This window comes from Oryzias melastigma, linkage group LG8 (genome assembly GCF_002922805.2).
Source record: "Oryzias melastigma strain HK-1 linkage group LG8, ASM292280v2, whole genome shotgun sequence".
Classification (NCBI taxonomy): Eukaryota; Metazoa; Chordata; class Actinopteri; order Beloniformes; family Adrianichthyidae; genus Oryzias; species Oryzias melastigma.
The window spans coordinates 11,516,819-11,538,659 of NC_050519.1; the positions used below are offsets into that span (position 1 = coordinate 11,516,819).

At 35.3% G+C, this 21,841-nt stretch overlaps 4 protein-coding genes across 4 annotated transcripts in view; 2 read left to right on the plus strand and 2 right to left on the minus strand.

Moving 5' to 3' along the window:
* The window catches only part of LOC112146550 (ras-related protein Rab-26), a 40,136-nt gene extending 37,018 nt beyond the window's left edge, over positions 1 to 3,118 (plus strand). Inside the window, exons 6-9 of the mRNA XM_024272431.2 lie at positions 778 to 843; positions 989 to 1,045; positions 1,369 to 1,445; positions 2,650 to 3,118. Of these exons, the coding sequence (XP_024128199.1) occupies positions 778 to 843; positions 989 to 1,045; positions 1,369 to 1,445; positions 2,650 to 2,749 (300 nt within the window). The 3' untranslated portion in view covers positions 2,750 to 3,118. The remainder of the gene's footprint in view (positions 1 to 777; positions 844 to 988; positions 1,046 to 1,368; positions 1,446 to 2,649) is intronic.
* Positions 2,439 to 12,892, minus strand: LOC112146549 (arf-GAP with dual PH domain-containing protein 1). Its single transcript, XM_024272430.2, has 11 exons — positions 12,585 to 12,892; positions 11,668 to 11,798; positions 10,925 to 11,016; positions 10,449 to 10,531; positions 6,072 to 6,184; positions 5,759 to 5,905; positions 5,499 to 5,582; positions 5,249 to 5,311; positions 5,054 to 5,125; positions 4,640 to 4,868; positions 2,439 to 4,558 (listed from the first exon to the last, which is right to left on the minus strand). The coding sequence occupies exons 1-11, from the start codon at positions 12,673 to 12,675 to the stop codon at positions 4,530 to 4,532; spliced, it is 1,134 nt and encodes a 377-aa protein (XP_024128198.1). The 5' UTR covers positions 12,676 to 12,892; the 3' UTR covers positions 2,439 to 4,529.
* Positions 12,893 to 13,011: 119 nt separating this feature from the next.
* Positions 13,012 to 15,722, minus strand: LOC112146254 (RNA-binding protein with serine-rich domain 1). The gene is made up of 7 exons (XM_024271962.2): positions 15,572 to 15,722; positions 14,584 to 14,721; positions 14,308 to 14,484; positions 14,116 to 14,224; positions 13,728 to 13,881; positions 13,496 to 13,637; positions 13,012 to 13,394 (listed from the first exon to the last, which is right to left on the minus strand). Coding segments are annotated over exons 1-7 (828 nt in total). The 5' UTR covers positions 15,574 to 15,722; the 3' UTR covers positions 13,012 to 13,288.
* Positions 15,723 to 17,788: 2,066 nt separating this feature from the next.
* On the plus strand, positions 17,789 to 21,841 carry LOC112146252. The gene is made up of 4 exons (XM_024271959.2): positions 17,789 to 17,994; positions 18,600 to 19,258; positions 19,344 to 19,445; positions 19,524 to 21,841. Exons 2-4 carry the CDS (start codon positions 18,623 to 18,625, stop codon positions 20,475 to 20,477), a joined length of 1,692 nt encoding a protein of 563 aa, XP_024127727.1. The 5' UTR covers positions 17,789 to 17,994; positions 18,600 to 18,622; the 3' UTR covers positions 20,478 to 21,841.

Here is a 21,841-nt window from a genome sequence, read left to right on the forward strand (position 1 = left end):
TTACTCCTGATTCACAATTTGAATTAAGAATTACTCAAAATGCAATTCTAAGCTTAAATATCTTAATTTTCTTCATGAATGTCCTCCTTCATTCACAAAAATCATGCAAGAAAATGTTAAAAACACAATTTTCATCTGAGTGGGTCTTTAAAAACAGAATTTCAGGTTAATCTAGAATGTTGCTCTATGGAAATGTGGCTTTAAATTTACATTCCGATCAAAGATTCTACCCATCACATCTCCTGTTATTTTGACCTTCAGAGGAGGAAGAACGTCCAGTCAGCACTCGCCTTGCAGAAAGTATTACAAAAGAATGGTGATTTTAAAGCAAGACGACCATTGAGGAAATGACAATAGTAAATCGAATGTGGAGTATTTTTAAAGGCTGGAATATGTTTTTTTCTCATGTCTGGGACATTGTATACGAGTTGCAACTGATTCATCACAAATAAACACCAGAATGTGGAGGAATTTGCTGACATTTTAATGCATTTTCCTTTTCCTCATACATTTTTTGCTTTCTTGCAGTTCTTGCCCTCTTTCAAACTTTCATTTCTTTTGAAACACATTCTCCTACATTCATCATAGATGCACCGTCACCCTCCATCCGAGGGCGACGGTGCATCTCCTCTTTATTTCACACATTAGATTTAACGACTCTGCCGTCCTTGTAACATCTCAGACAGAATTCCTGTTTTTCTTTCAGTTTCAGATGAGGTTGTAATGTTTGTCTTTGTAATGTTTCTTTTTCCTCTTTCTCTCTTTTGTGTTTATCAGTCTTGGTTGACTGAGATCCACGAATACGCTCAACAGGACGTGGTGCTGATGCTGCTTGGAAACAAGGTAAAACAGCAACAATAGGAGAACCTTGAGATCACATTTGCTGTGTTCCGAGAAGCCCTGCTTTATTTCTGAAAGTAAATCTCTATAATGGTGTGTGTGTAAGCATGCAAATTGGCTAAAAACTGTTTAAAAAATGTCTCTCCAGGCTGACTCTGCTCATGATCGAGTGGTAAAGAGGGAGGACGGGGAGAGGCTCGCTAAGGTAAATAGCTGCTATTTAAAATGTGGATAAACTCATTAGTATGAGTTAAAGCACTAAATATCACCAGAAGTCATTTCCTTTTATATTATTTTAATTGGTTTAAAAAATGTTGTTCCCTGCTTTTCCACAGGTGATTTCAGCGGTTTTTAGACATAAATAAACCCCTTCACAAGGACTTTTTAGAGGAAAAATGAACACCTAGAACTAAATTGTACAAATAAGCTAAGACTGTGCTAAAGTCGTTCATCTGCTGAGGACCTAAAGGGATATTCAGTAGGCTGGGGTTGTCAGGGTGAATGATGGTTGTTACCCTGACCCTGCAGGAGTTTGGGGTCCCTTTCATGGAGACCAGCGCCAGGTCTGGGCTGAATGTGGAGCTGGCTTTTACGGCTGTTGCTAAGTAAGTACAACCTTCTTCCTGTTCGCCTTGGAAACTGTATCAATTCTTGTTTAAAAAAAAAAACATTATAAGCTTGGATATTTTCCTCAACTATATCAATATTTTCTCATGCATCTAACATAGTCAACTATAAAAACACTTTAATCCTCAGTTTATGAAGAAACAAATTTAGGCTTTTATTTTGGTGAGCCGCTTTTGAAGCACAATGAGAGACCCAGTTGAGCTCACAAGAGTGATTAGTCCACACTAAACTGTAAAATAACATTGTACAACCTGTGTGTATTTTCTAACATGCAACAAACCTTCAAACGTTATGAAAAATCTGAGTGTAAATTTGCACTTTGCTTTGAAGCATCTGTGGAGGAGAGAAGTCCAGTGGCTTACTCCCTATGAACCAAAAACTACAAAAAGAATTGTAAATTCATACACAAAAAGAGAGGAGTGCCCTATGATGGATCTCTCCAGAGTACCCCGCCCTCGCCCTAATGTAGGTGGATAGGCTCCAGCAACCCCCCATAACCCTGCTTTGGACTTCTGTTCCGGGCAGGAATAGAAGTCGGAACAAAATACAGGAGTAAAAAATTAATTAAGTTTTTCTTTTGCACCCAATTGTGAAACTCATTGATAGAAATATTTAATGTACAGGGCTTTAAACACCCTGATTATTTTTTTGATGTATTTTAAAAGCGTTCCTAGAGGTGTTTTAATTATGATTATGCTGTTTTTAGAGAACATTTTAAAAAAACTGTCATTTTCTAGGAGAAATATTCTGCAGAGTAGTAGTTCACTAGAAATATGAGTTGTGGACGGGCTTGTGACCCCACTCCCACTTCCCATCACCCATCTGTTTGCGCACTCTCCCGTTAGCTTAACCTAACATCAGTGCAATAAAAATGGCGAGCCCCTCAGAACCCAGCTCAGACGAGGAAAACAAAGACGTTCATGGATCTATTTGTCTACAAGTGGATGCATCAGAATAAACTGCCCAGCGTATTTTTTTTTTTTCTACATTTGCTCTTTTTTTAAACAGCATTTTTCGTCTGCTCCTGATTTACGATTTTAATAAAGAAATACTCATAAATTCAATTTTAAGGAACCAAAAGTGACACAATTACTAACAAAAATGTTCAATCATAGTTGAAGAGTGTTCATATAAATAGAAATATTAAAAATATCTCATCTCCCTTTCTTTTATTTTCTCCAGAGAACTAAAGCACAGGTCTACAAAGGATCCCAGTGAAAAGTTTAAGCTCCAGGAGTACGTGAGCAAAGAGGTGAAGGGTGCGGGCTGCTGCAGATCCTAAATACTGGTGTACGTACATGTGTTTTGTTCTTGTATCTCTCACATGGACAAATCGGTTGTAAGGAGTCAGCTCCAGCGAGGTATTTTTTTTTTTTTTTAAAGAAAGCTGTTCCCATCGTGCATCCTTCTCAATGTATCTTGGTATTAAAAATCTAACTGAATCTCATCTCACATGCTGAGCATTTTGTAATTAAAAACTGTTGATCTAAAGCTGTCATTGGACTTACTGCAGTGTGTTTTCTGTGCATTTTAAATGAGTTCAACTGTTTTGCTGAAGACTTATGCATGTTTTGTAAAGGCGTTAACTCTCCCTGTATACACATTATTGGCAGCTTTTAGTAGAATAAAGTAGATGATTTGTAATAAACTAGATGTGGTCAATGTTTTTTATTTTTTTTTTGGTCTAACTGTTTCACAGTAGTCCCTTCAATCCACCAGCAAACAAAAGTATTTTCATGAGTCATCGATGGATATTAAAAAAATATATATATATTATTTCTACATACAGCCAAAACAAATTAATGTTGTTGCTATAGGTGTACAGAAATGTCAATCATCTATTGGGGTTTTAAATGGATTGTAGAATATTTTGTTTGTTGAAAATCATTAAAAATGTAGTACTGCGCAATATATGTATGTTTTGAAAAATATGATGTAAATACTTTTCTCTGCATGGAAAAATATGTTTCAATAAAGAAGAACTGGGAATCTCATGATTAGGACAGATGTGTTTATAGAGGAGTTTATCAAATAAATGTGCTAACTTTAAAGTTGTATCTTGCTGTAATATTTATTTTCATGTATATAAAATTGTGTATTTGCTTCTTGAAAATGAACTAGTTTGTCTTTACTACTTCTTGTTCAGTTATTGATTTGTTTTTCTTTATACCTCTCGATGTATTTTTTTTGTCTTGTATCTAAATGTTTAATAATAAAAAAAACGTATAAACATTTGTGCATTTTTCATGACTTTAATGGTAACAAGATTTCAAAAATCACAAACTAATGTTCTACCCGGCAACAAAACATTTTTTCTTCTGAGTGTGCTTCAATGCCACTAAGACAAACTGTGCTCCAATTTTTGAGTTTGACAACATTGTTGTGACCACATCCTGTCAGAAAAGGATTAAAAATGTGCAACTGAGTAAGGTAAACAACAGAAGAGTTCAAGTTAGTTTAAAAGATTTCCTTTGTCGCCCCCTACTGGAGGAATCGAGAAAAGCTAGCACGTAAATGTATTAAATTTAACCACTTTTTTTTTTTTAAATATTTCCACTATTTATTGCTTCTTCTCAAAGCGAACAAATATGTCAAGTTGGCTTTAAAAGTCCCTACAAAAAAAATGTTTTTGGTCTCTCTGGGGTTAAGTTCAGTGCTTGTCCTCAAATTACAAAAAAGCTTTACATTGCAAATAAAAAAATATGTATATAAATAAAAGAAAATATTAAATATAATTCCACTCTAACACTTTCTAAAAACATATGTGTAAAATATTTGTACCTTTACAGTTAGGAGTTAAACAGTGATTTAGCCAAATAAAATCTTACTCATTTCAACATCAGTGATGCAAATGTTGGTGTTTATGCAGCTGATAGGAAAAAGCACTTCTTCACCTGTAAGCTGTCGTTCTGACTCTGCAAGTGTCACATGTTATGACATGTGTTTTTGCATTGATTAGCTTAAGGGGAAGGTGGCATATCACTGTTTATGATGAGGAAGGTCAAAACCGTCCCTCCTTTCCCTTCATCTTTTCAGATTCTATCCACGTCAGCAGAGCGCACTTATGGTTTGTGCTTAAAATAAGCTTCCACTGCAGGAAAAAAAGAAGAGATTTGAGTGTTATTGCCATGAAGGATCAAACAAACCGGCTTGTTTACCTTCTTGAACTGACCTGCATACTCCTGCGGCAGCATTGGTCTGTTAATGACCAGCTGAAATGCTGCCATCCAGTCTTTTTGATCCTTTGCAGTCTCGCATGCAAACAGAAAACTCCTTTCAGGGGTCTTAATGGTGATTCCGTACAGCCAGTGGTTTCCCTGGACGTTGGAAGGAAGTCCAGGAAGTACACTGTAGCCGTTTCCCTTGCTGCCGATGAACACTTCTCCTCGGGCGAAGGCATCCTGCAGCAGAGTGGTGTGTAAACATCCTGTTTCAACTGAATTTTAAGACATTTTAACCTTTTAGCTTAGAAAATTGACAGTTTTTCAAAATAAAATACATTTTTTTTTATCCATAAAACTGAAATAAAATAATCTAAAGTTGCAGTTCAATAGAGACACGGGTTTGATCATAATCAGTGCAATACCAGAGGATCTTTGAAGTACATGAGCCTCCTGTCATCCATGGTAAACCACCTCTTCTTGAAGCCCTCTGTGTGCTGGAGGAAGTAAATACATGTGGGATTTGTGAAGCTTTTCAATAAACACATGTTTATCTGGCTCATATAGACTTCAAAGCAATTGGGACAAAAAAGGCAAATAAGTAACGCAAAGCAACTCACTTTTGGGCCAGTTTTCTCCATGTAACCTTCGTTAAGGAATTTTCTAGTTACCTTTGGTAAAAGCTAAAAAAGAAAAAAATAATGGAATGATAAAACTTTCATTGTAGACATAATCTATATTTCAGCTTTATAGAAGATCTCTAGTTTTTGCTTATTAGTACCACTAAATAGTAATATTGCTGCAAAACTTGGCAAAGTTTGTGCAATTTCAAAAACAAATTCTTGCATGAACCATATCTCAAATACTCACCTCAGAGTTAGAAGCACCAGGAAAAGCCACCTGCAGATAGTGAAGCCTGGCAGCTCTGATGGCGTTAAACCAGTCCACTATTTCCTTTGGTAGAAAACAGCAGAACTGAGCTCAGTGCAACAATAGATAAGATTCTTGTGCTGTTTCAAAGTCTAAAACATTTTAAATACTGCATCACGTAAGGTCCAAGTTGTAGTTTCAAACGTTTTCCACTAGAGGGGTGTCATGCATGACTTTCAGAATCAAACTCTTCCTCTCACCTTGCCATCTTCATGGTAAACAAAGACATTTCTGGTGCTGTTATCCTTCAAATAGGTGATCTGCAGCCCGTGAGCCGTGCCGATTTTATCTGGCTGGAAAACTGCGTTCACGCTGCTGATCTTCAGAGTCGCTTTGGGCTCTTTGGCCTGCACATGAGATGACATACAATCCTAAAAATATTCTTTCCATGCAACATAAAAGCATTTTAAATAAGATATATTTGGTCACACTTTCATTATTTCCCTTTCTCAAACATTGAGCAATTATGATGTTTGACAGAAAATAAGACAGCAAGGATATGAAAGTGCTCACGTCAAGCTTGTTGAAATATTTGAGAACACCCTCACGTTCGGACAGAATGAATTTTCGACTGAGGTATTGTCCATTGTCCCTTCCTCGTTTCCATAGAAACCCTTCCTTGTAGCCTGGAAAAGTGCAGAATCATGATTGACGTGAAGTGAGGACAAACAAACTGAGAAATTTGAATAAATGTTAAGTTCACTTTTCCAAGATTGAATGAGATAATGGAGTAATAAATTAGACAATTTGAAATTGTGTCTGTTTTAGTCAAAGAGATTCCAAGACGGATTTCTTTCTTAGAAATATCATACAAGCTTGTCTTCCTCTTTAGATGCAGATGGTCCAGTTCTTATAAACAGATTTAACGAAGCCACCGAGCCCTGAAACCGCCGTTCTTCTGAACCGTATCTGCTGATGTCTGAGTTTTCTACCAGGAATACTTTCCATCAGTACAGCAGTCTGTCCCATAAACTGGAGAAATGTGCCAACAATTCTGGGCCTTAAAGGACTAATTTTGAAATTGTAATTTGCAACATTGACTTATTAAGCCCCAGTTTTTTAAAGATATTTAAGCTAAACAGTAGCTTTTAAAAATGTATTTCTATTGGAAAAAATAATTCTTAATAAGTGAAAATTCAAATTTTTGGTCTGTTATTTAACAATATTTTTCATACCAGATTAAAGTAGTTTATGATGACAAAAAGATGACAAATAATTCCATCTTCAATCAAATCTTGTTAAATCAGAAGTCAGATGTAGTAAGAATAATAAATCAATTCACAATAATTAGGCATGATTGGATATCACAGCCAACTTTCTAAATTGAATTTAAAAACTAGACTAATTGAAATCTATTTAAAATTGAATCAATTTCAATTCACAATAAAATCAATTCAAAACTGAATCGATTTTAATTTGCATTGTAATTAATACAAAATAAAATCAATTTCAATGATATTGAATCAATTGGAATTGATTCAATAGAATTCACATTGATTCAATTTTGAATTCAATTAAAATCGAAACAATTTAATTATGAATTGAAATAGACTCAATTTTGAATTAATTCAATTGTAAAAGTAATTCAATTGTGAATTTAAATCACTTCGAACTAAATCAAATTTAATTTGCATTGGAATCGATACAAAGTTAAATTGATTTCAATTGTATTAAATCAATTAGAATTGATTCAATACAATTTTGATTTTAAACTGAATCAATTTCCAGCTCAATTTAATTTTAAATGTATCAAATTTTAAAATTTGTCTATGATGTCCAATCCTACCTAATGTTGTAAAAAGTAGTTGACCACACATTTTGTACAGCTAAAACCATCACCTAACTAGATTTTAACCCAGCATTCAAAGTAGCCAAGAAATGATCTTGTTTTTTTCCCTAAATAATACATCCCAGATATCTGAAGCAACACAACTGAAGCACTTCCTTAACCAAAAGAAATCCATTTCCTTATCAAGCCAAGTGCTTCAGTCACTTGGTGGTTTGGGACTATGAAAAAAAAAATAATAATTTTGAACAAATTTGAACAACACGTTTGACAGAAAACAGTTGCTCTTTGTCAACTCTCCCACTGTCATCAGTTTACTATTTTTACTTTATGTCTAAGCAAAACCACTATGGATTGAGCTGAAAAACAACACCAGTTTCATGAATGATTCATGAGTCGGACTCTTTTCTTACACTGCAGGGAGGGCAGTGTCAGGCTGTGCACAACAGCAAAGGAGGAAAGTTCAAGGTTCTGAAAATACTCCTGGTAAACTCTGAACTGCAGCAGATTCTTCACTGCTGTGGATTCAGTTAACACAAATGACTTGGAAAAGGCTCAATGACAAAAGCCCATTAAGACAGAAACCTGACTGGAACCATTGAGAGAGTTTGACAGTCATGGGACTCTGACAGCAGCTCTTTGTGCTCTTTATGTAAAACAAAAACTGCTTTTGCATAAACATGTTTAGTCTTATTTAACTGTAAACAGAATGTTCCTTATTTAGGACATTCATTTACATTGAATTTAGCTAAAAGAAAAACATTTTACAGCATTGAGCTGCTGAAAAATTTACGCCGATTAGCTCCATCTCATTTATGCTTTTTCAGACGAAAACTCATTGATTCTAGTCAAACCGTTTCTACATTTTTGTTCCCATTGGTTTCCTGCAAAACAAAGGAGACCGTCTAACATCTGAAGCAAAAGTGTGGAGCAACAAACACCTTCTGAAGTGTTCTGCAAAGACAGTCTTTCTCTAAGTGGAGCTTTAACTCACTTTTTTTATTTTTTTATTTTTGTCTAGCTTCCTGTTTCCTGAACTGATGTGGACAGGAAGAAAGTAATTAAACCAGACACTAACAGTTGTTAATGGCCATCCTTTTTTTATTATCAGCAGACCACACAGACACACTTCTTAACTTCCTGTTGACCTCATGAGTCTTTACCACACTCCAACTGCAGTGAAGTTGCAGCAGAATTTCTCAATCCGAATGCAATGAAAGCAACATCTGTCATTAGATCCAAGCCTTAAAAAGCTCTTAAATTAGCTTTAATTCTAAATTGTATAAAATAATTCATTTGTTTTCATATAATATGCCAATGAGGACAGAAATAAGGAAAAATGATTAAAATTGATTTTAACCAATATTACCACCCTTTTTTAAATACAAATTTTACATACAAAATAATCCAGCATCTTGGTGGAAATTACAAAATAAAAGCCCATTTTAATGTGTTGGATATTTGATCCAATTTAAGCATTAAAAAAATATTACAGTGTCATATAGGACATGCTGTAAATATTTTATACTATTTATTTGTCTGAGTTTATTGGTGAAAATTGCAATTTAAAAAAAATATGGACTTTCCACCTTAAACAACCATCCACGCAAATAATGAAAACTATCCAGCAAGCTAGGCTATATGGTTTAAAAGTGGGCAGAAAATGTGGATTTGGCCGTAGTTTGCGTGGTGGTCCACCTGTGTTTGCCCGAATTAGCTTAAGTGTGAACTCAGTAGGCTAGCTCACTATGTTAGCCAGCTACCTAGGGGACAGCGTAGCGGGCTCTGTTGCTCAGCAGGGTCACCGCCCGGGATGCTGGTTCCTGGGCAGGGAAGCCAATGTGGGCCAGTTGGGGCCCACATTTTCTGCAACCCAGAGGACCCACTTGGCAACACTCTCAGAAGCACTAAATCACACACTAGACCAGGGGTCTGCAACCTTTAACACTCGGGTTGATTTCTCACTGATCACAACCCAGTAGGAGCAACACATCATTTAGAAAAATAAGACTTTATGTTATTGTTATTTTTATGAGGAAATATAAATAAACTATTATTTTTTGGCATTAATAAAACAAACTTTATGAGAAAATTGATTTTTTTCCCCAAATATAAATGAGTTTCTAACTTAACAGACAAGATTTCCTTTCAAAATAAAAGACTTCCTGTGTCACCTCGATGGAGCAAATCAAGTGGTAGGTTGTTTAATGGCAGCATTGAAAAAACAAAACAAACAAAAATTGAACGTTTGTGGTGTTTCTTAGCCAGAAATTCATAAATCTAACTTTCTAAAATAACACAGAAAAATTAATTATATTTTTTTTAACTGTGGGGCACATTTAAAACCCTGGAACTTGTCTAAATGTTGGGTTCTCAATTATCAAACCACCATGACCACTGTGCTTTGGAGGCTCGCAGAGTGAGAAGTCATTTTATTCTTTTTTAACTTTACAGTTACTATTTTAAACTAAAAGCTTTGTATTTCTCATTAACCAGAGAGCCACAATAGAGGGGTAGAAAAGTCAGACGTGGCTTTGGAGCCACAGGTTGTAGACCCCTGCACTAAACAGACCCTTTCCAAAAAATATATAATATTATAGAAAGGTGTATTATTTCAATATAATATAGATTAAGGACCCACTATTTATTTGATTTCAAGCATTTATTTGTTATTTTATACATAAATTGGGTTTGCAACTCATGAAATCACAGTATTCTCCTTTTTTATCCTGTTTTTGCATTTTTTTTTAGCTTAAACAATATTTTGTGTAAAAAATAAAATAAACAAATTAATGATTCAAATCAATTAAACTGTGAGTTTAAATTCTAAATTCTATGAAAGTTTACATTTTTTATAAAAATATGGAAGTAAATACCCTTTCCATGATACTCTGAGGTCTGTATATGTAAATCGATTTATGTAATATAGAAAATATATGTAAAGATTACCATTTAAGTCTTTTATTTATCTTAATTCTTTCATTAGTTACATGTTTTTTTTATCAAAACTATAACATAAAAGAAATTAAAAGCTTACTTTAACCGTATTTGCTTAATTTTTGTGTTTGCGCACCCTCCTGTAAAGGAACACCTTTCCTTCTTACCTGTCGAGTACGCCTCCTGCTTCTCCACACACATGAACTCCTTCCGTTCGTATTTGGCTCGGATCCACTGTTCCTTCAGGAGCCTGCGGAGCGACACTCTCAGAGCTCACTGGGTTTTCTGCTTTAGTACTTTGCTGTTAGCATCTCATTAACTCGGTGTAGACACAACTTCTGCTCTAACTATCATAATAATGATGAAGCTCAAGGTTTACCTAATCTGTTATCTCTAATATTCAGTTAAAGAGAAAGCTTTTTTGTCAATTTCAACAACTCTTCAGATTCTACTTTTTTTTAACCTCGTAAACCCGCCAGCCTTTCATTCACTGTGTGTAAAGTCAGCAGCTCAGTATTTTGTCATTTCATGTTGTTATTTTTATCCCTGTGTGGTTGAGCACACCGTTTTACTCAACGGCTGCTTCCTGCTTATGCAAGGAGAATGTTCTTATCAAATGAGGATTTCTACATGTCTTACTTACAGGCAATCTCTGGATGTGGGACAATAGTAGAAGGCGGGAACTATGTTTTCATATTTGGCCTTGGCAGCATTGTTCCCCATGCTGTCGATAAACTGCAAAGAAGTGGAGAGAAAAAAACACATCAGTGAGTTTATGTCGTAACTTGAAAGAAATTGAAAGTAAAATTTGGATGTCAAATATTTAACCTGAATCACCATGGAAACCATTTGCAGGTGAAATCCAGTGTATAATGCTAAAATCAGCTGTAATATCAAAGAAAAAAAGGATGTTTTCCTTTGGTGTTCCATCTTTACTGGCTTTAGTTTTGTTTCTTTCAGCCAGCTTTCTACTTTTAATGCAAACAACAACCTAATCTGCAAATATTGGAGTCCAAAACTGCATGAGTTTAAAGACAAAGTTTCTGAAAAATGTCATGGTAAATGGCTGTCTCTTTATTCTTGGCGAGCTAGCAAACATAGAGAATTGAAACTACTTTGTGGCGACTCAAGACAAGAGAAACAAGCCTGTCAGTATTCTAGTGATTTAATCTTGAGTCCAAGAGAGGCCGCCACGCCGATGTTTGCTTTCGTCTGAAGATGTTTGAAAAGTTTTGCACAATTATCCAAGATGAGCAGCAATAAAACACATTCATGAGGTGAAATTTTTTTAAAAAGTATTGTTTCCAGAGCTTTCTGGAAACATTTTGCAACGAAAAGTGAAGCCGATCTTTTTAATAAAAGTAGGCGGACAGATCAGATTTTTACCTCTAACTCAGAAGAGTTCCAGGGATCCAGCAGGAGAGATTTGACTTTGCTGATCTGAGGGATGTTTCTGTGGAGTCCCGAACAAGTGTGACACACCAACACTCCCAGGGTGTAAGACGCCCATTCTGGATCTGGGAATTTAAACACGGTTGACACATGGAAAAAAAAAAAAATGATTTTCTGACTTCAATTTATATCTTTTCTATTGATTTTTTTGTTTCTTTTTAAAGAAAAAAGCTAAAACTATAGCTTATCATTTAGGCTTTATAATTACTGGACTTAAAATGCCAGAGTTTAATATGTATTAACGGGAAACAGTAGTTCTGTTATAATCTAGTGAGGGGGCGTAACATTTTATTTTGAAATTTTTTTAGCAAAATAGCATCATCCAAAAGCACAAAAAAAAAATAACGGGAAGTTAGTCACGCCCTCCGCTGGAGCAGAGGAGTGTTGCACAAAACGTATGATTAAGCCCTTCAAGCAATTAAAAAAAAAAAATCTTTGTTAATCTTTAACACTGAAGAGATGATGCGCGTCATTTTGAACAGGAACTTGAGGGTGGGGTCAAGCTGTTATACAGGCAGGACATAACAGGGAAGGTTTGACACATCCACGCAAAATAGGGCAAAAAAATAGATCCAGAACTTCACTTTTTTGTCAAAGTGAGCAGTGCATGTGCACCTTTGTGTCTCAATAAAAGGAATTATTTAAGGCAAGTTCAAATCCAAATCTAGCACATTTTTTGCCTGATTATCAACAGATATTTTATTGTATTCTTCCTGTTTTTTGTCAGAGAACATTCACAAATGAAGTTACATTGCTTCCCTAAACTGTAACAAAACTTTCCAGGCTTACTGTCGAACCAAATTTGGAAATGATGGAAATAAAAGCAGGAGCCCCCCCCCCCCACCACCTACCTGCAGCTTTGCAGTCGACACAGTTTCCATTCCCCGGTTTCTCCAACAGCTGCTTGATTCGTAGTCTGAGACTTTCTGATCCCAAATCCATGACTTAGACTCCTAAAGTTCTCATCTATGAACAGGAAGACGCAGAGCTCGGAGTGTGTGTTGAGACAGCTACAACAGCACTGTCATTGTAACTGTGGGGAGGCTGACCACTGATGTATGTTCTGCTGTTGATGCTGCCAAATAAACACGTGCAAACGTCTGCTTCTGCTAGGAATGAGACACCTAGTGGTCATTATGGTAACTACAGGGCATAACTTCCCATTAATTTTTCTATTTACTTTTGTTGATATTTTTAAATATTTAAAAGAATTTTTGTGATTAAAAATCAGGATTGAAGTTGAGGAGGATTACAAGCTAAAAGAAAGGCAACTCAGAATCAAGATGTTTCAATGTTTTTATTCTTAAAAATGTTTAAAAAAAAAAAATCAAGAAGACTCAAAATCTTTTTAGATGAGAGGATAACCTAAAAACTACGCTCAATTTTCTGCACAAAATTAAAAAAGGGAAAAAAAAAGCACAAAAAAGAATTTTTGTCATCTCCTTGTCACTACAACTCAGCTAGATTTAATGCAATTTATTTCAATCCTTTGGAGCCAGGGAAGGTGAAAATTGCAGCTGATCTGCGGCGAGTTTTTCCAAGTCAAGACAACTTTCTATCTGGAGGAATTTGAGCTTGAGCGGGAGCGATGGCGCCGGCGGCCGGGGGATCGGGAACGAGAACGGCGGCGTGGTGGCGACCGCCTTCTCGGGGAGCGAGATCTAAACAAGCACAAAAAAAAGACAAGCGAGTTGGAGAACTTTTACTTTCAATTGACCACATTAAAAATCTTAAAAGGTCAAATTAAATGCTTATAAATAACCTTCGTCTCATGCGCGGCGGGCTGCGGCGCCACATCGGTGGAGGTGGCGGCATTCGTCGAGGAGGAGACATTCTGCGTGCTGGACCACGGATCATCTGAGTCAGCACAGCAGCTGCAGTGATTTCCTGCCCGTCGATCTGACCTGTTAAATAGTCACCAGAGACGGTTATTTGATCAAATTTACATCTGTCAATATAATCTCTTCACAATCCTAAATGACTTTCTTTCCCACCTCCATCCATGTATTTAAGGGCTTTCTGGGCCTCCTCGGGGGTCTCAAACTCCACGTAAGCAATGCCTTTGGTCAGATGTGGAAGGAGCCTTTCCACCGGCAGGTCAATCGTTTTAATTTTTCCATATGTGGAGAAAATTTCCTGGATGTGTTCCTGGTAAATTAAGACAGAAATTACTATTTTTTTGAAGAGCACAAAGTATTTTTCTTTTTGCTTAATTCCTAAAAGTTTTGAGTAAACACCTTAACAAACTAAAAATCTATAGAATTCTTCACTCTAATTATGAAAAATAATATATTTTTGTACCTCAGCAATAAATGCATTTGAGAGGCTGACATTCAAGTAAAGATTTGACTTTTTTTGTTATTTATTTTTTTTTTAGCTTGCCTTAGTTACATTCCTCGTCAGTCTTCTCAGGTGAATCTTAGTTGGTTTAGGGGTGGGGCTTCTTTTTCTTCGTTCTCTTTCTTCTCCTCTCTTCTGTGTTTTAGAACCCCTGACAACAAACAAAACAAATATTCTCCATATTTGTAAGATACAAAAGAAAATATTGCTTTATGTTAAAGAAAATGTACTGACGGAGAGCGAGAACGGCGCCGGTTGTCGTGGCGCCTGCGGCTAGGACTTGGAGAGGCAGAGGAGCTGGAGGAGGAGGAGGACCGAGAGCTGGAGGATCCAGAGCGACTGGAAGAGGAGCTGGAACCACTTGAAGAACCAGAGCTAGAACCAGAGCTGCTGCTGGAGGATGAGCTCGATCTAGAAGTAGCAGGTCAAAAAAAAAAAAAACAATGATTTGTTTTGGAATAAACAAGAAACTTATATTTTTTAATATAGTAAAGGAGATAAAAACTTTACCTGCTGCTGGAGCTGCCTGATGAAGCACTGCGGCCTTTTCTTGATTTATCTCGAGCCCGTTCCTTGTCTCCTTCCTTTGTTTTCTCTTTGCCCTTGTCTTTCTTTTCATCCTCCTTTCGCTTTGTTGGTGATGGTGCCCTTATGTGAGAAAAAAGAACATAAATTAGAGCATTAGAAACCTTAATAAACTGCAATTCTGTCAGTAGTTAAAAAAAGTATTTATTAAAGATGAATACAAATGTGCCAGATACAAATGTTTGCACCATAAAGTTCATAAATTGCATTTAACTCATTGTTGCATCAGGCAAACTCAACCAAAATTCAACAGAACAATAATTATACAGATAAAACCTAATGTGCAAAAAATCTATATATATGAATAAAACCCCATAATGAATAGAATGGATTTATTGCAACTTTGGAACTAATAAAGTTAAATTTTAAAATTGTAGAAATGTGTTAAGCAATTAAAGGTTTAAAAGAAAGTACTCAGTAATCTTTAGTGATATTTGTATACAAATAATATACTTTAATGTATACATTGTTCTCTTGTAAAGCAGCAGTGATGGCCAATATTTTTAACAAACATTTACTTTGAAAATAGGGTAGACTCGATTTTATAACTATTTTAATTTAATTCGTGTAGTTTTTTTTTTCTCAACGTAAACACGTGCACAACCATTTAAATAGTTTTAAACTTAATTCCATACGCCTTGGAAAATATTTAACTGGTGGTTCCGTTAATTTCCACCTTACTGTAAAATTTTAATTCAGACAAACACCAATTTTTATTTGACTCGTCAATCACCGGTTTCATTCGACGTGAACAAGGACTGAAGAACAGCCCGCGTTGCGATTACACGACATTTTCCTTTGAATTGGGGGTACACGCAAATCTAAATAAACTCAAAACTTCACTGCTTAAATTAAAACACCAAGGTACTCTAGCTAATTTATTCTAGTGTGCATAAAAAAAGATTAATCTTACATTGCAACGGCGAGAAATGGCTTCACTTGCGATCGGGTAGTACGTCGCGAGGTGATGACGAAAGCGGATGTTACGTTTGTAAAGAAGCGCCAATTTTTTAGTTGTATTTATCTATTTTTAAGTTTTTTTATTTTATACAAACAATATACCATTAAAATTAAGTATCAGTTGGAGTGCACAAATATAGAATATTCAAGAGTCATTAAAGCAATTTATCCAAATCTAATTCCATTGATTAAAGCAAATGTATCGTTCCATGGTTTTGCCTCAGCTCCCATCCATGTTGATTGATTATACGTCCTTCTGTCTGATATAAAGTGCAATAAGAAATTTATGAACATCTTCGACATACAAACGTTTCCCTCTACCTATTAGAAGAAAATCTCGGTCCCCACCTTTTTATCAAAAGATGATAATTATAATAATAGATCAAATTTCATCAAAGTTTTTCTCTTCTACCAAAAATGTAGTAGATCAATTTCAAAACAATTGACAATATTCATCTCTGAAAAGAATTTTTACATTTAAGGTTTAATATTCAAGATATTATACGTCAAATGTGTAAAAATGATATTGAAACTCAAAAGCATCTGTTTTATGATTGTAATGTGGTTAACAATTTTTGGGGTGATTTATGTGAGTGGTTTTCAACAAATAACACAATTTTGTTATCCCGGTATTCTAAAATCCCATTTGGTTATATTGACAAAGAAAAGAAAATTATTTTTTTGTTCAACAACTTAGTTATTTTTTGTAAATATTTTTATTTACAAATGTTGACACTGCCCCAAGTGTCATCTTTTTTGTAAATCTCAAAAAAATATATTTTTTTAAATAAGAATACAATAAAGCTTTAAAGTTGTTTGTCAGTTTACCTGGACTGATGTGATTTTTTCCATACCCTTTCATTTATGAATAATCTTAGTTTTATTATTTATATATTGATCTCTTAAAATGTAATGCAGCTTTCTGAGTAAAGTTAGAAATTTTTCATTTTATATTTATTTATATATATATTTTATGTTGTTAATTTGTTTTATGTTCTATTTTTTCTGTCTGTTTTTCCTTATTTTTTCTTTAATAATGCATAAATTGAATTCATTTAGACTTCACATGTTAACATTTATAATAACATTTATAAAGCCATGTTTTGTAATGTCTAACTTGCCAATAAAAAAAACCAACAACACCAACACAAACAAAAATATACTTAACTGTACATTACAAATGTGGGATTTTCAAGGGAAGATAGTAAAAGAAAAAGGATGGAAGAAAAGAAAAATGGTTATAAAAAGGAAATAAAGAAAAAGAAAAGTTAAATGTATACAAGAATTCAGACCTTTTACAGTCAATATGCAGGAGCATCACAAAAACAGAAGTAAATAAATATATAATAAACAAAGAGCTACAAAGTTGTTTTTTAAATGTACCTTTTTAAAAACAGCTTTTTTAAAAAAAAACAGACTTTTTTCTTTTATTTAGCTTGATAATTTTACCATATTTCATGAGTTTATGTAAAAAGTGTTGAAATAGGTTGACCTTTCTTTTTATAAATATAGAATTTGCCCAACAACAAAATCATTTGAATTGTTAAAACATAGTTATGTTGATGTTATAATAGCTTAATGCCCTCTTTTTTTGTTGAAAGTTTGGTTGTTTTTCAGGTTTTTTGACTAATGTCATTTCTAACATTAGTGCAAAAAATATTTGTATACAATTCACAAATGACATATTGTTTCCAAAATATACATGACTGGTCGATATCAAGAACAAATCTGTCCAATTATTTTTAAAGGTATTATACAATGTCGTATTTTAGATGACATGTCTTTATTTTTTTTATTATTAAAACAGTAAAAGCCATATTTATCCCAAGTTTGTTTCCATAAATGATAAGTCTCATTAAAATCTACCTGTTAGTAGCCATTCACAACTTTTTTATGCTTTTTTATGCAGCATGTAAAACAGAACACAACGAACATTAGCAAGGTGAATTCCAGAAGGTAGTAGATACATTACAAAAAGGAAATTTCTGTAAATATAAAGACAGACAGCTTTCCGTTTTAACAGCTTTTCTGTCCGTCCATGATTTAATACTTTTTACATACAATATTATCTCGTTCTAAATAATATAAACATTGTTTTTTGTCAGAATATCTTCACTTGTGTGTGTAATATTTGGCCCTAAATACTCATTTGTTTACCTGTTATTCATTCTGTCGCTAAGTGATGACGAAAGCGGAAGTTACGCTTGTAAACTAGTGCCACTCAAAACTCTTTTGTTTTTTTAAGGTGAAATGGATGTAAGCAGCTCGATTTCGCGGCTGCTGCACAGCTATGCAAAGAAGACCTAGCTGGTGTGTTGCGTGAAATTGAGCTGATCAAATAAGAAACCCGGATATAGTTTCCTTCTTTTCATCAAGGTGAGCGTCCCACTTCACAACGGCGGAAGTTGTTAGCCATCTAAGCTAGTTTTATCACTCAAAAGCAGCAGAAACACTTGTGAAAACATTGTTGAATTGCCTACAATTCCAAAGCACAATTGTGATATTAACTACAAGTATCCGTATGTTTTTTATTCAATAATGTGGTCGTAAGATATGTGCGTTTTGTGGTCACGTTGTAAAATAGTAATAAAAGAGCTACTTGATTTTTGAATAAAACTTTATTGTTTTGATACTTTTTACAAACAACCTGATAAACAATGCAATGGGGATTTTTTGGGAATGCCAAATAGAGTAAACCCCTGACTTTGCTTTATTTATCAAATATTTCTAAATCAAGATGAGCTGTGAAATGTATTTGAGATTAATTAAATTAATAAGTATAAACGTAGTTATTAAAACAAGAAAATGAAACAAAGAGTAAAACAAGTTTCACTAAATATTTTATACTAAGCAAACTTTTTACATATGAAATGGACAGAAATTTTAGAAAACTGTTTAGAAAAGTTAGAAAAATAACATCTGATCAGTGTCACACCTTGTTCCTTACCAGTTAAACCATTTTTGTGTTTTGAATCTTCTAGAAATTATCATTCAGTTTCAGACCATGGGTCGGCTGGATGATGCAGCAAAATACAAAGTGGTGGAGCTTCGGAAGGCCGGACTCAGTTTCCGTAAGATCAAAGCTGTTTTGGAGCTGGAGAACATCAAAGTCTCGGCACAGGCCATCTACCTCTACCTGAGGGAGTTCCAGGGTAGACCGCCAGGGAGGGTCAGACCTGCAGAAGCTGGGGGCAGCACTGTCGTAGCTCAGGTCCCGCCTAGATCAGGAGCATTGCGTGAGAGCTGGAGCAATAACCATCTCCAAAATCTAATACGGGAGTCACCTCATCATTCAGGATTTGCGAGTGCTTCGGGTTTCCCCAAGCAGTCCTCCTCAAATTCTGAAACAAGTGGAAATGCGTCGAGTTCTGGGGAGACCAGCGGAGGCAGCCGACTAGAGCAGCAGCACGCGGCAAATAAAGAAGAAAACGACATTCAGATTGTAAGTGTCACTTCTCTTGCACAGCAAGAACAGAAAAGAGTTCCCCAAACTGGAAATGCAGTAGAAGCTTCTGCTTCCTCCACTTCAACAGCTTCAAATGTATTCATGAGGAGAAGAGTCACACCTTCACCTGCAACAACTTCAATACTGGCAGCTCGAAGGAGACTTTTGGATAAAGCACTGTCACACAAAACAAAGGTACAAAAAATCTATTTATGCCCACGTTTATCATAAATGGATAGTTTGAAATCTACAAATTTGTCTGCAATTTGTTCCTCAACAGGTGTTATCGTTGTTGAGAAAAGATCCCTCAAGTTTACAAAGTTCTGATCTGAAGAGTGCTCTGTCGCAGTTGCCTGAAACCTACGATTTGACCACAGAAAAGGTGAGAAAACAGCCCACTAAAGACAACACAACCTGTTTCTTAGGTGTTAGCTATGATATTGTATTGTGTATTTTTCAGACTGTTATTGACGGTCAGCTCAGAGGAGACGGATCCTCCCGAAACTTCCCTACACAAAGACCAGGCCTGAGTCTTCGTTCCTTCCAGGTCCCTCCCCGTGTTGGGATTCGTCTTCCCAACCGCCCACAACCCCCTCTGACATCCTCAGCTTCAAGGCCCTCTCTCGTTCATTTACAAACTCCTGGAAGCCAGGCGCCAACATGCAGGGAGGGAAATCCAAGCCCACACCAGGCGGTCCAAGACTCCGGAGGCAGGAGCGGTTTGCAGGACCAGATTCAGGTTTTAGGCACTGAGGTGCGCAGTTTGGGTCTGGCGGTTAAGATGCTGGTGGAGCAGCAGTGCCGGCTGGAAAGAGAGCAGCTGCAGCAGACGCAGATTCAAAAGCAGATACTCAGCACTCTTCAGAGCTTCGCCTCCAAAATTGGACATTGCAGCAGCGGTCGACAGCAGCTCAACAAAACCCCATCGCCCTCGTCTTTGCCGGCAGCCTCTGGCCCTTCCTCCTTCAGTCAAGACTCCTTCAGTTTCAGTCAAGGAGCTTATAATCAGTGCAGCCAAACGCAGCCCAATTATAAATCCTTAGAAAATCTACAAAATGTGGAGGCTATGAGGCTGCCAGCGCTGAGCCCAACTAACATGAATGGGTTTCCATCGTGTAGCAATACAGAGAACCACTCCCTCTCTCACAGTACCACTCAAAGCCAACCCTACCCCACTGCTTACACCCCCCAGAGCAGTCAAACACTCGTCCCGCCTTACTCAGAGTCCTACATTTCCTCCTATAGCAAGTCACATACTCAGAATTTCAAAACGCCAGAGAGTAAAACATCGGACTTTACAAGCAGTTGTTCGAGGATTTTTCAAGACTGCAGTTTGTCCACTCAGCAGGGGATGAACTCCAGCCTGTCTGCGCAGGATCAGCAGATCAACAGTATTAAAGTGGAAGGACCGTAGAGAGATTTGTTTGAGAGCCACGAGGTTCTGGATGAGCACTGTGACTGCAGCACCGCTTTCACTGACATGTTTTTGCATAGTATTATTATTAATAATAACAATGTAGCATTTTTTAAAATCATTTTCATTGAAAATTTTTCAAAAAAAACACAACAATGCTTCCTCATTATTGAAGGTTTTTTTTTACGATAGGAAGAGATCAAAGATTGAAAAAAAAAACTAAATAGTTGTATCTGTTTGCCTTGAAGTACTAGGACTTGCAATAGAAACTATACATTTTCAATCTTGTATTTGGGTGATTAAAATATAAAATGATCACGAGTCAGTTTGGTTTTTCTCATACAAATAAAAATGATAAATGACCTAAAAAATAAAACTTGCAAAACTTCATCCATGTAAAAAAAAAACGAAAAATGATATGCTTTTTTTCAAGAATCCTTTAAATGTAACAACTGTGTGTAATTTTACTCTACAATAGTTTTTAAAATTTGCAGACATTTGAACTTCGTCTGGATGCAATCTGCAGCTTTACCACTTCATGTCACTGCACACCACATCCTGTGACTGATTCTGAACTGGAGAATCTCTGTTGACCTTTTCCATAAATTTACTTTCTATATTTTAAACAATAGTTAAGTGGATTACATCACATGCGATTATAGATTAATATTTTTTAAAATAGTAATGATTATATAACACCTTTCCCACACAACAGAAACAAAGTCCTTTGTATGATAAGAATAAAACAACAAAAATATGTAAAAACAACGTATAAAATACAGCACATTTAAAAGTACATATAAAGTATAGTCAACCAGACATAAATGATAAAAAATGGGTTTGAGTTTGCTTTTTAAAAATAAAATCACATTTTTTTTTTTTTTAGCTATTTAAAAATTGTGTATTTTTGGAAGTACTTTCTTTAACAAATCCAATAAATTTGCTGATCTTATTACATTTTTTCTAGTGTATCGCTCTCTATAAATATGCTATAATGGTGATTAATCAAAAAATGTAGAAACTAAATTTACTGAAGTTAAAAAAGGCTATTCTGTTGGTGCAGAAAAATGTATTAAATTCTATATGTTGCATTTCTTTATTTTTTGCCTGTATAATCTTTGTCATTTGATATTGATATGATATGATCATAAAATGGGAGTTTTCAAGCTAAGATATTTAATTAAACATAACTAGCAAGACAGATCTGGAAATGATTAGCTTAAATCTGAAAACATTTTAAAGTTAAAACTAGTTTGGTTTTTTCTTTTTTTTACTTTTGCGTCTCTTTTGTCCTCAGAATTAATATTTAGCAACATAAACTGTAGAAAAGTCACTTCTTTAATTACTTAAAAATATCAATGATT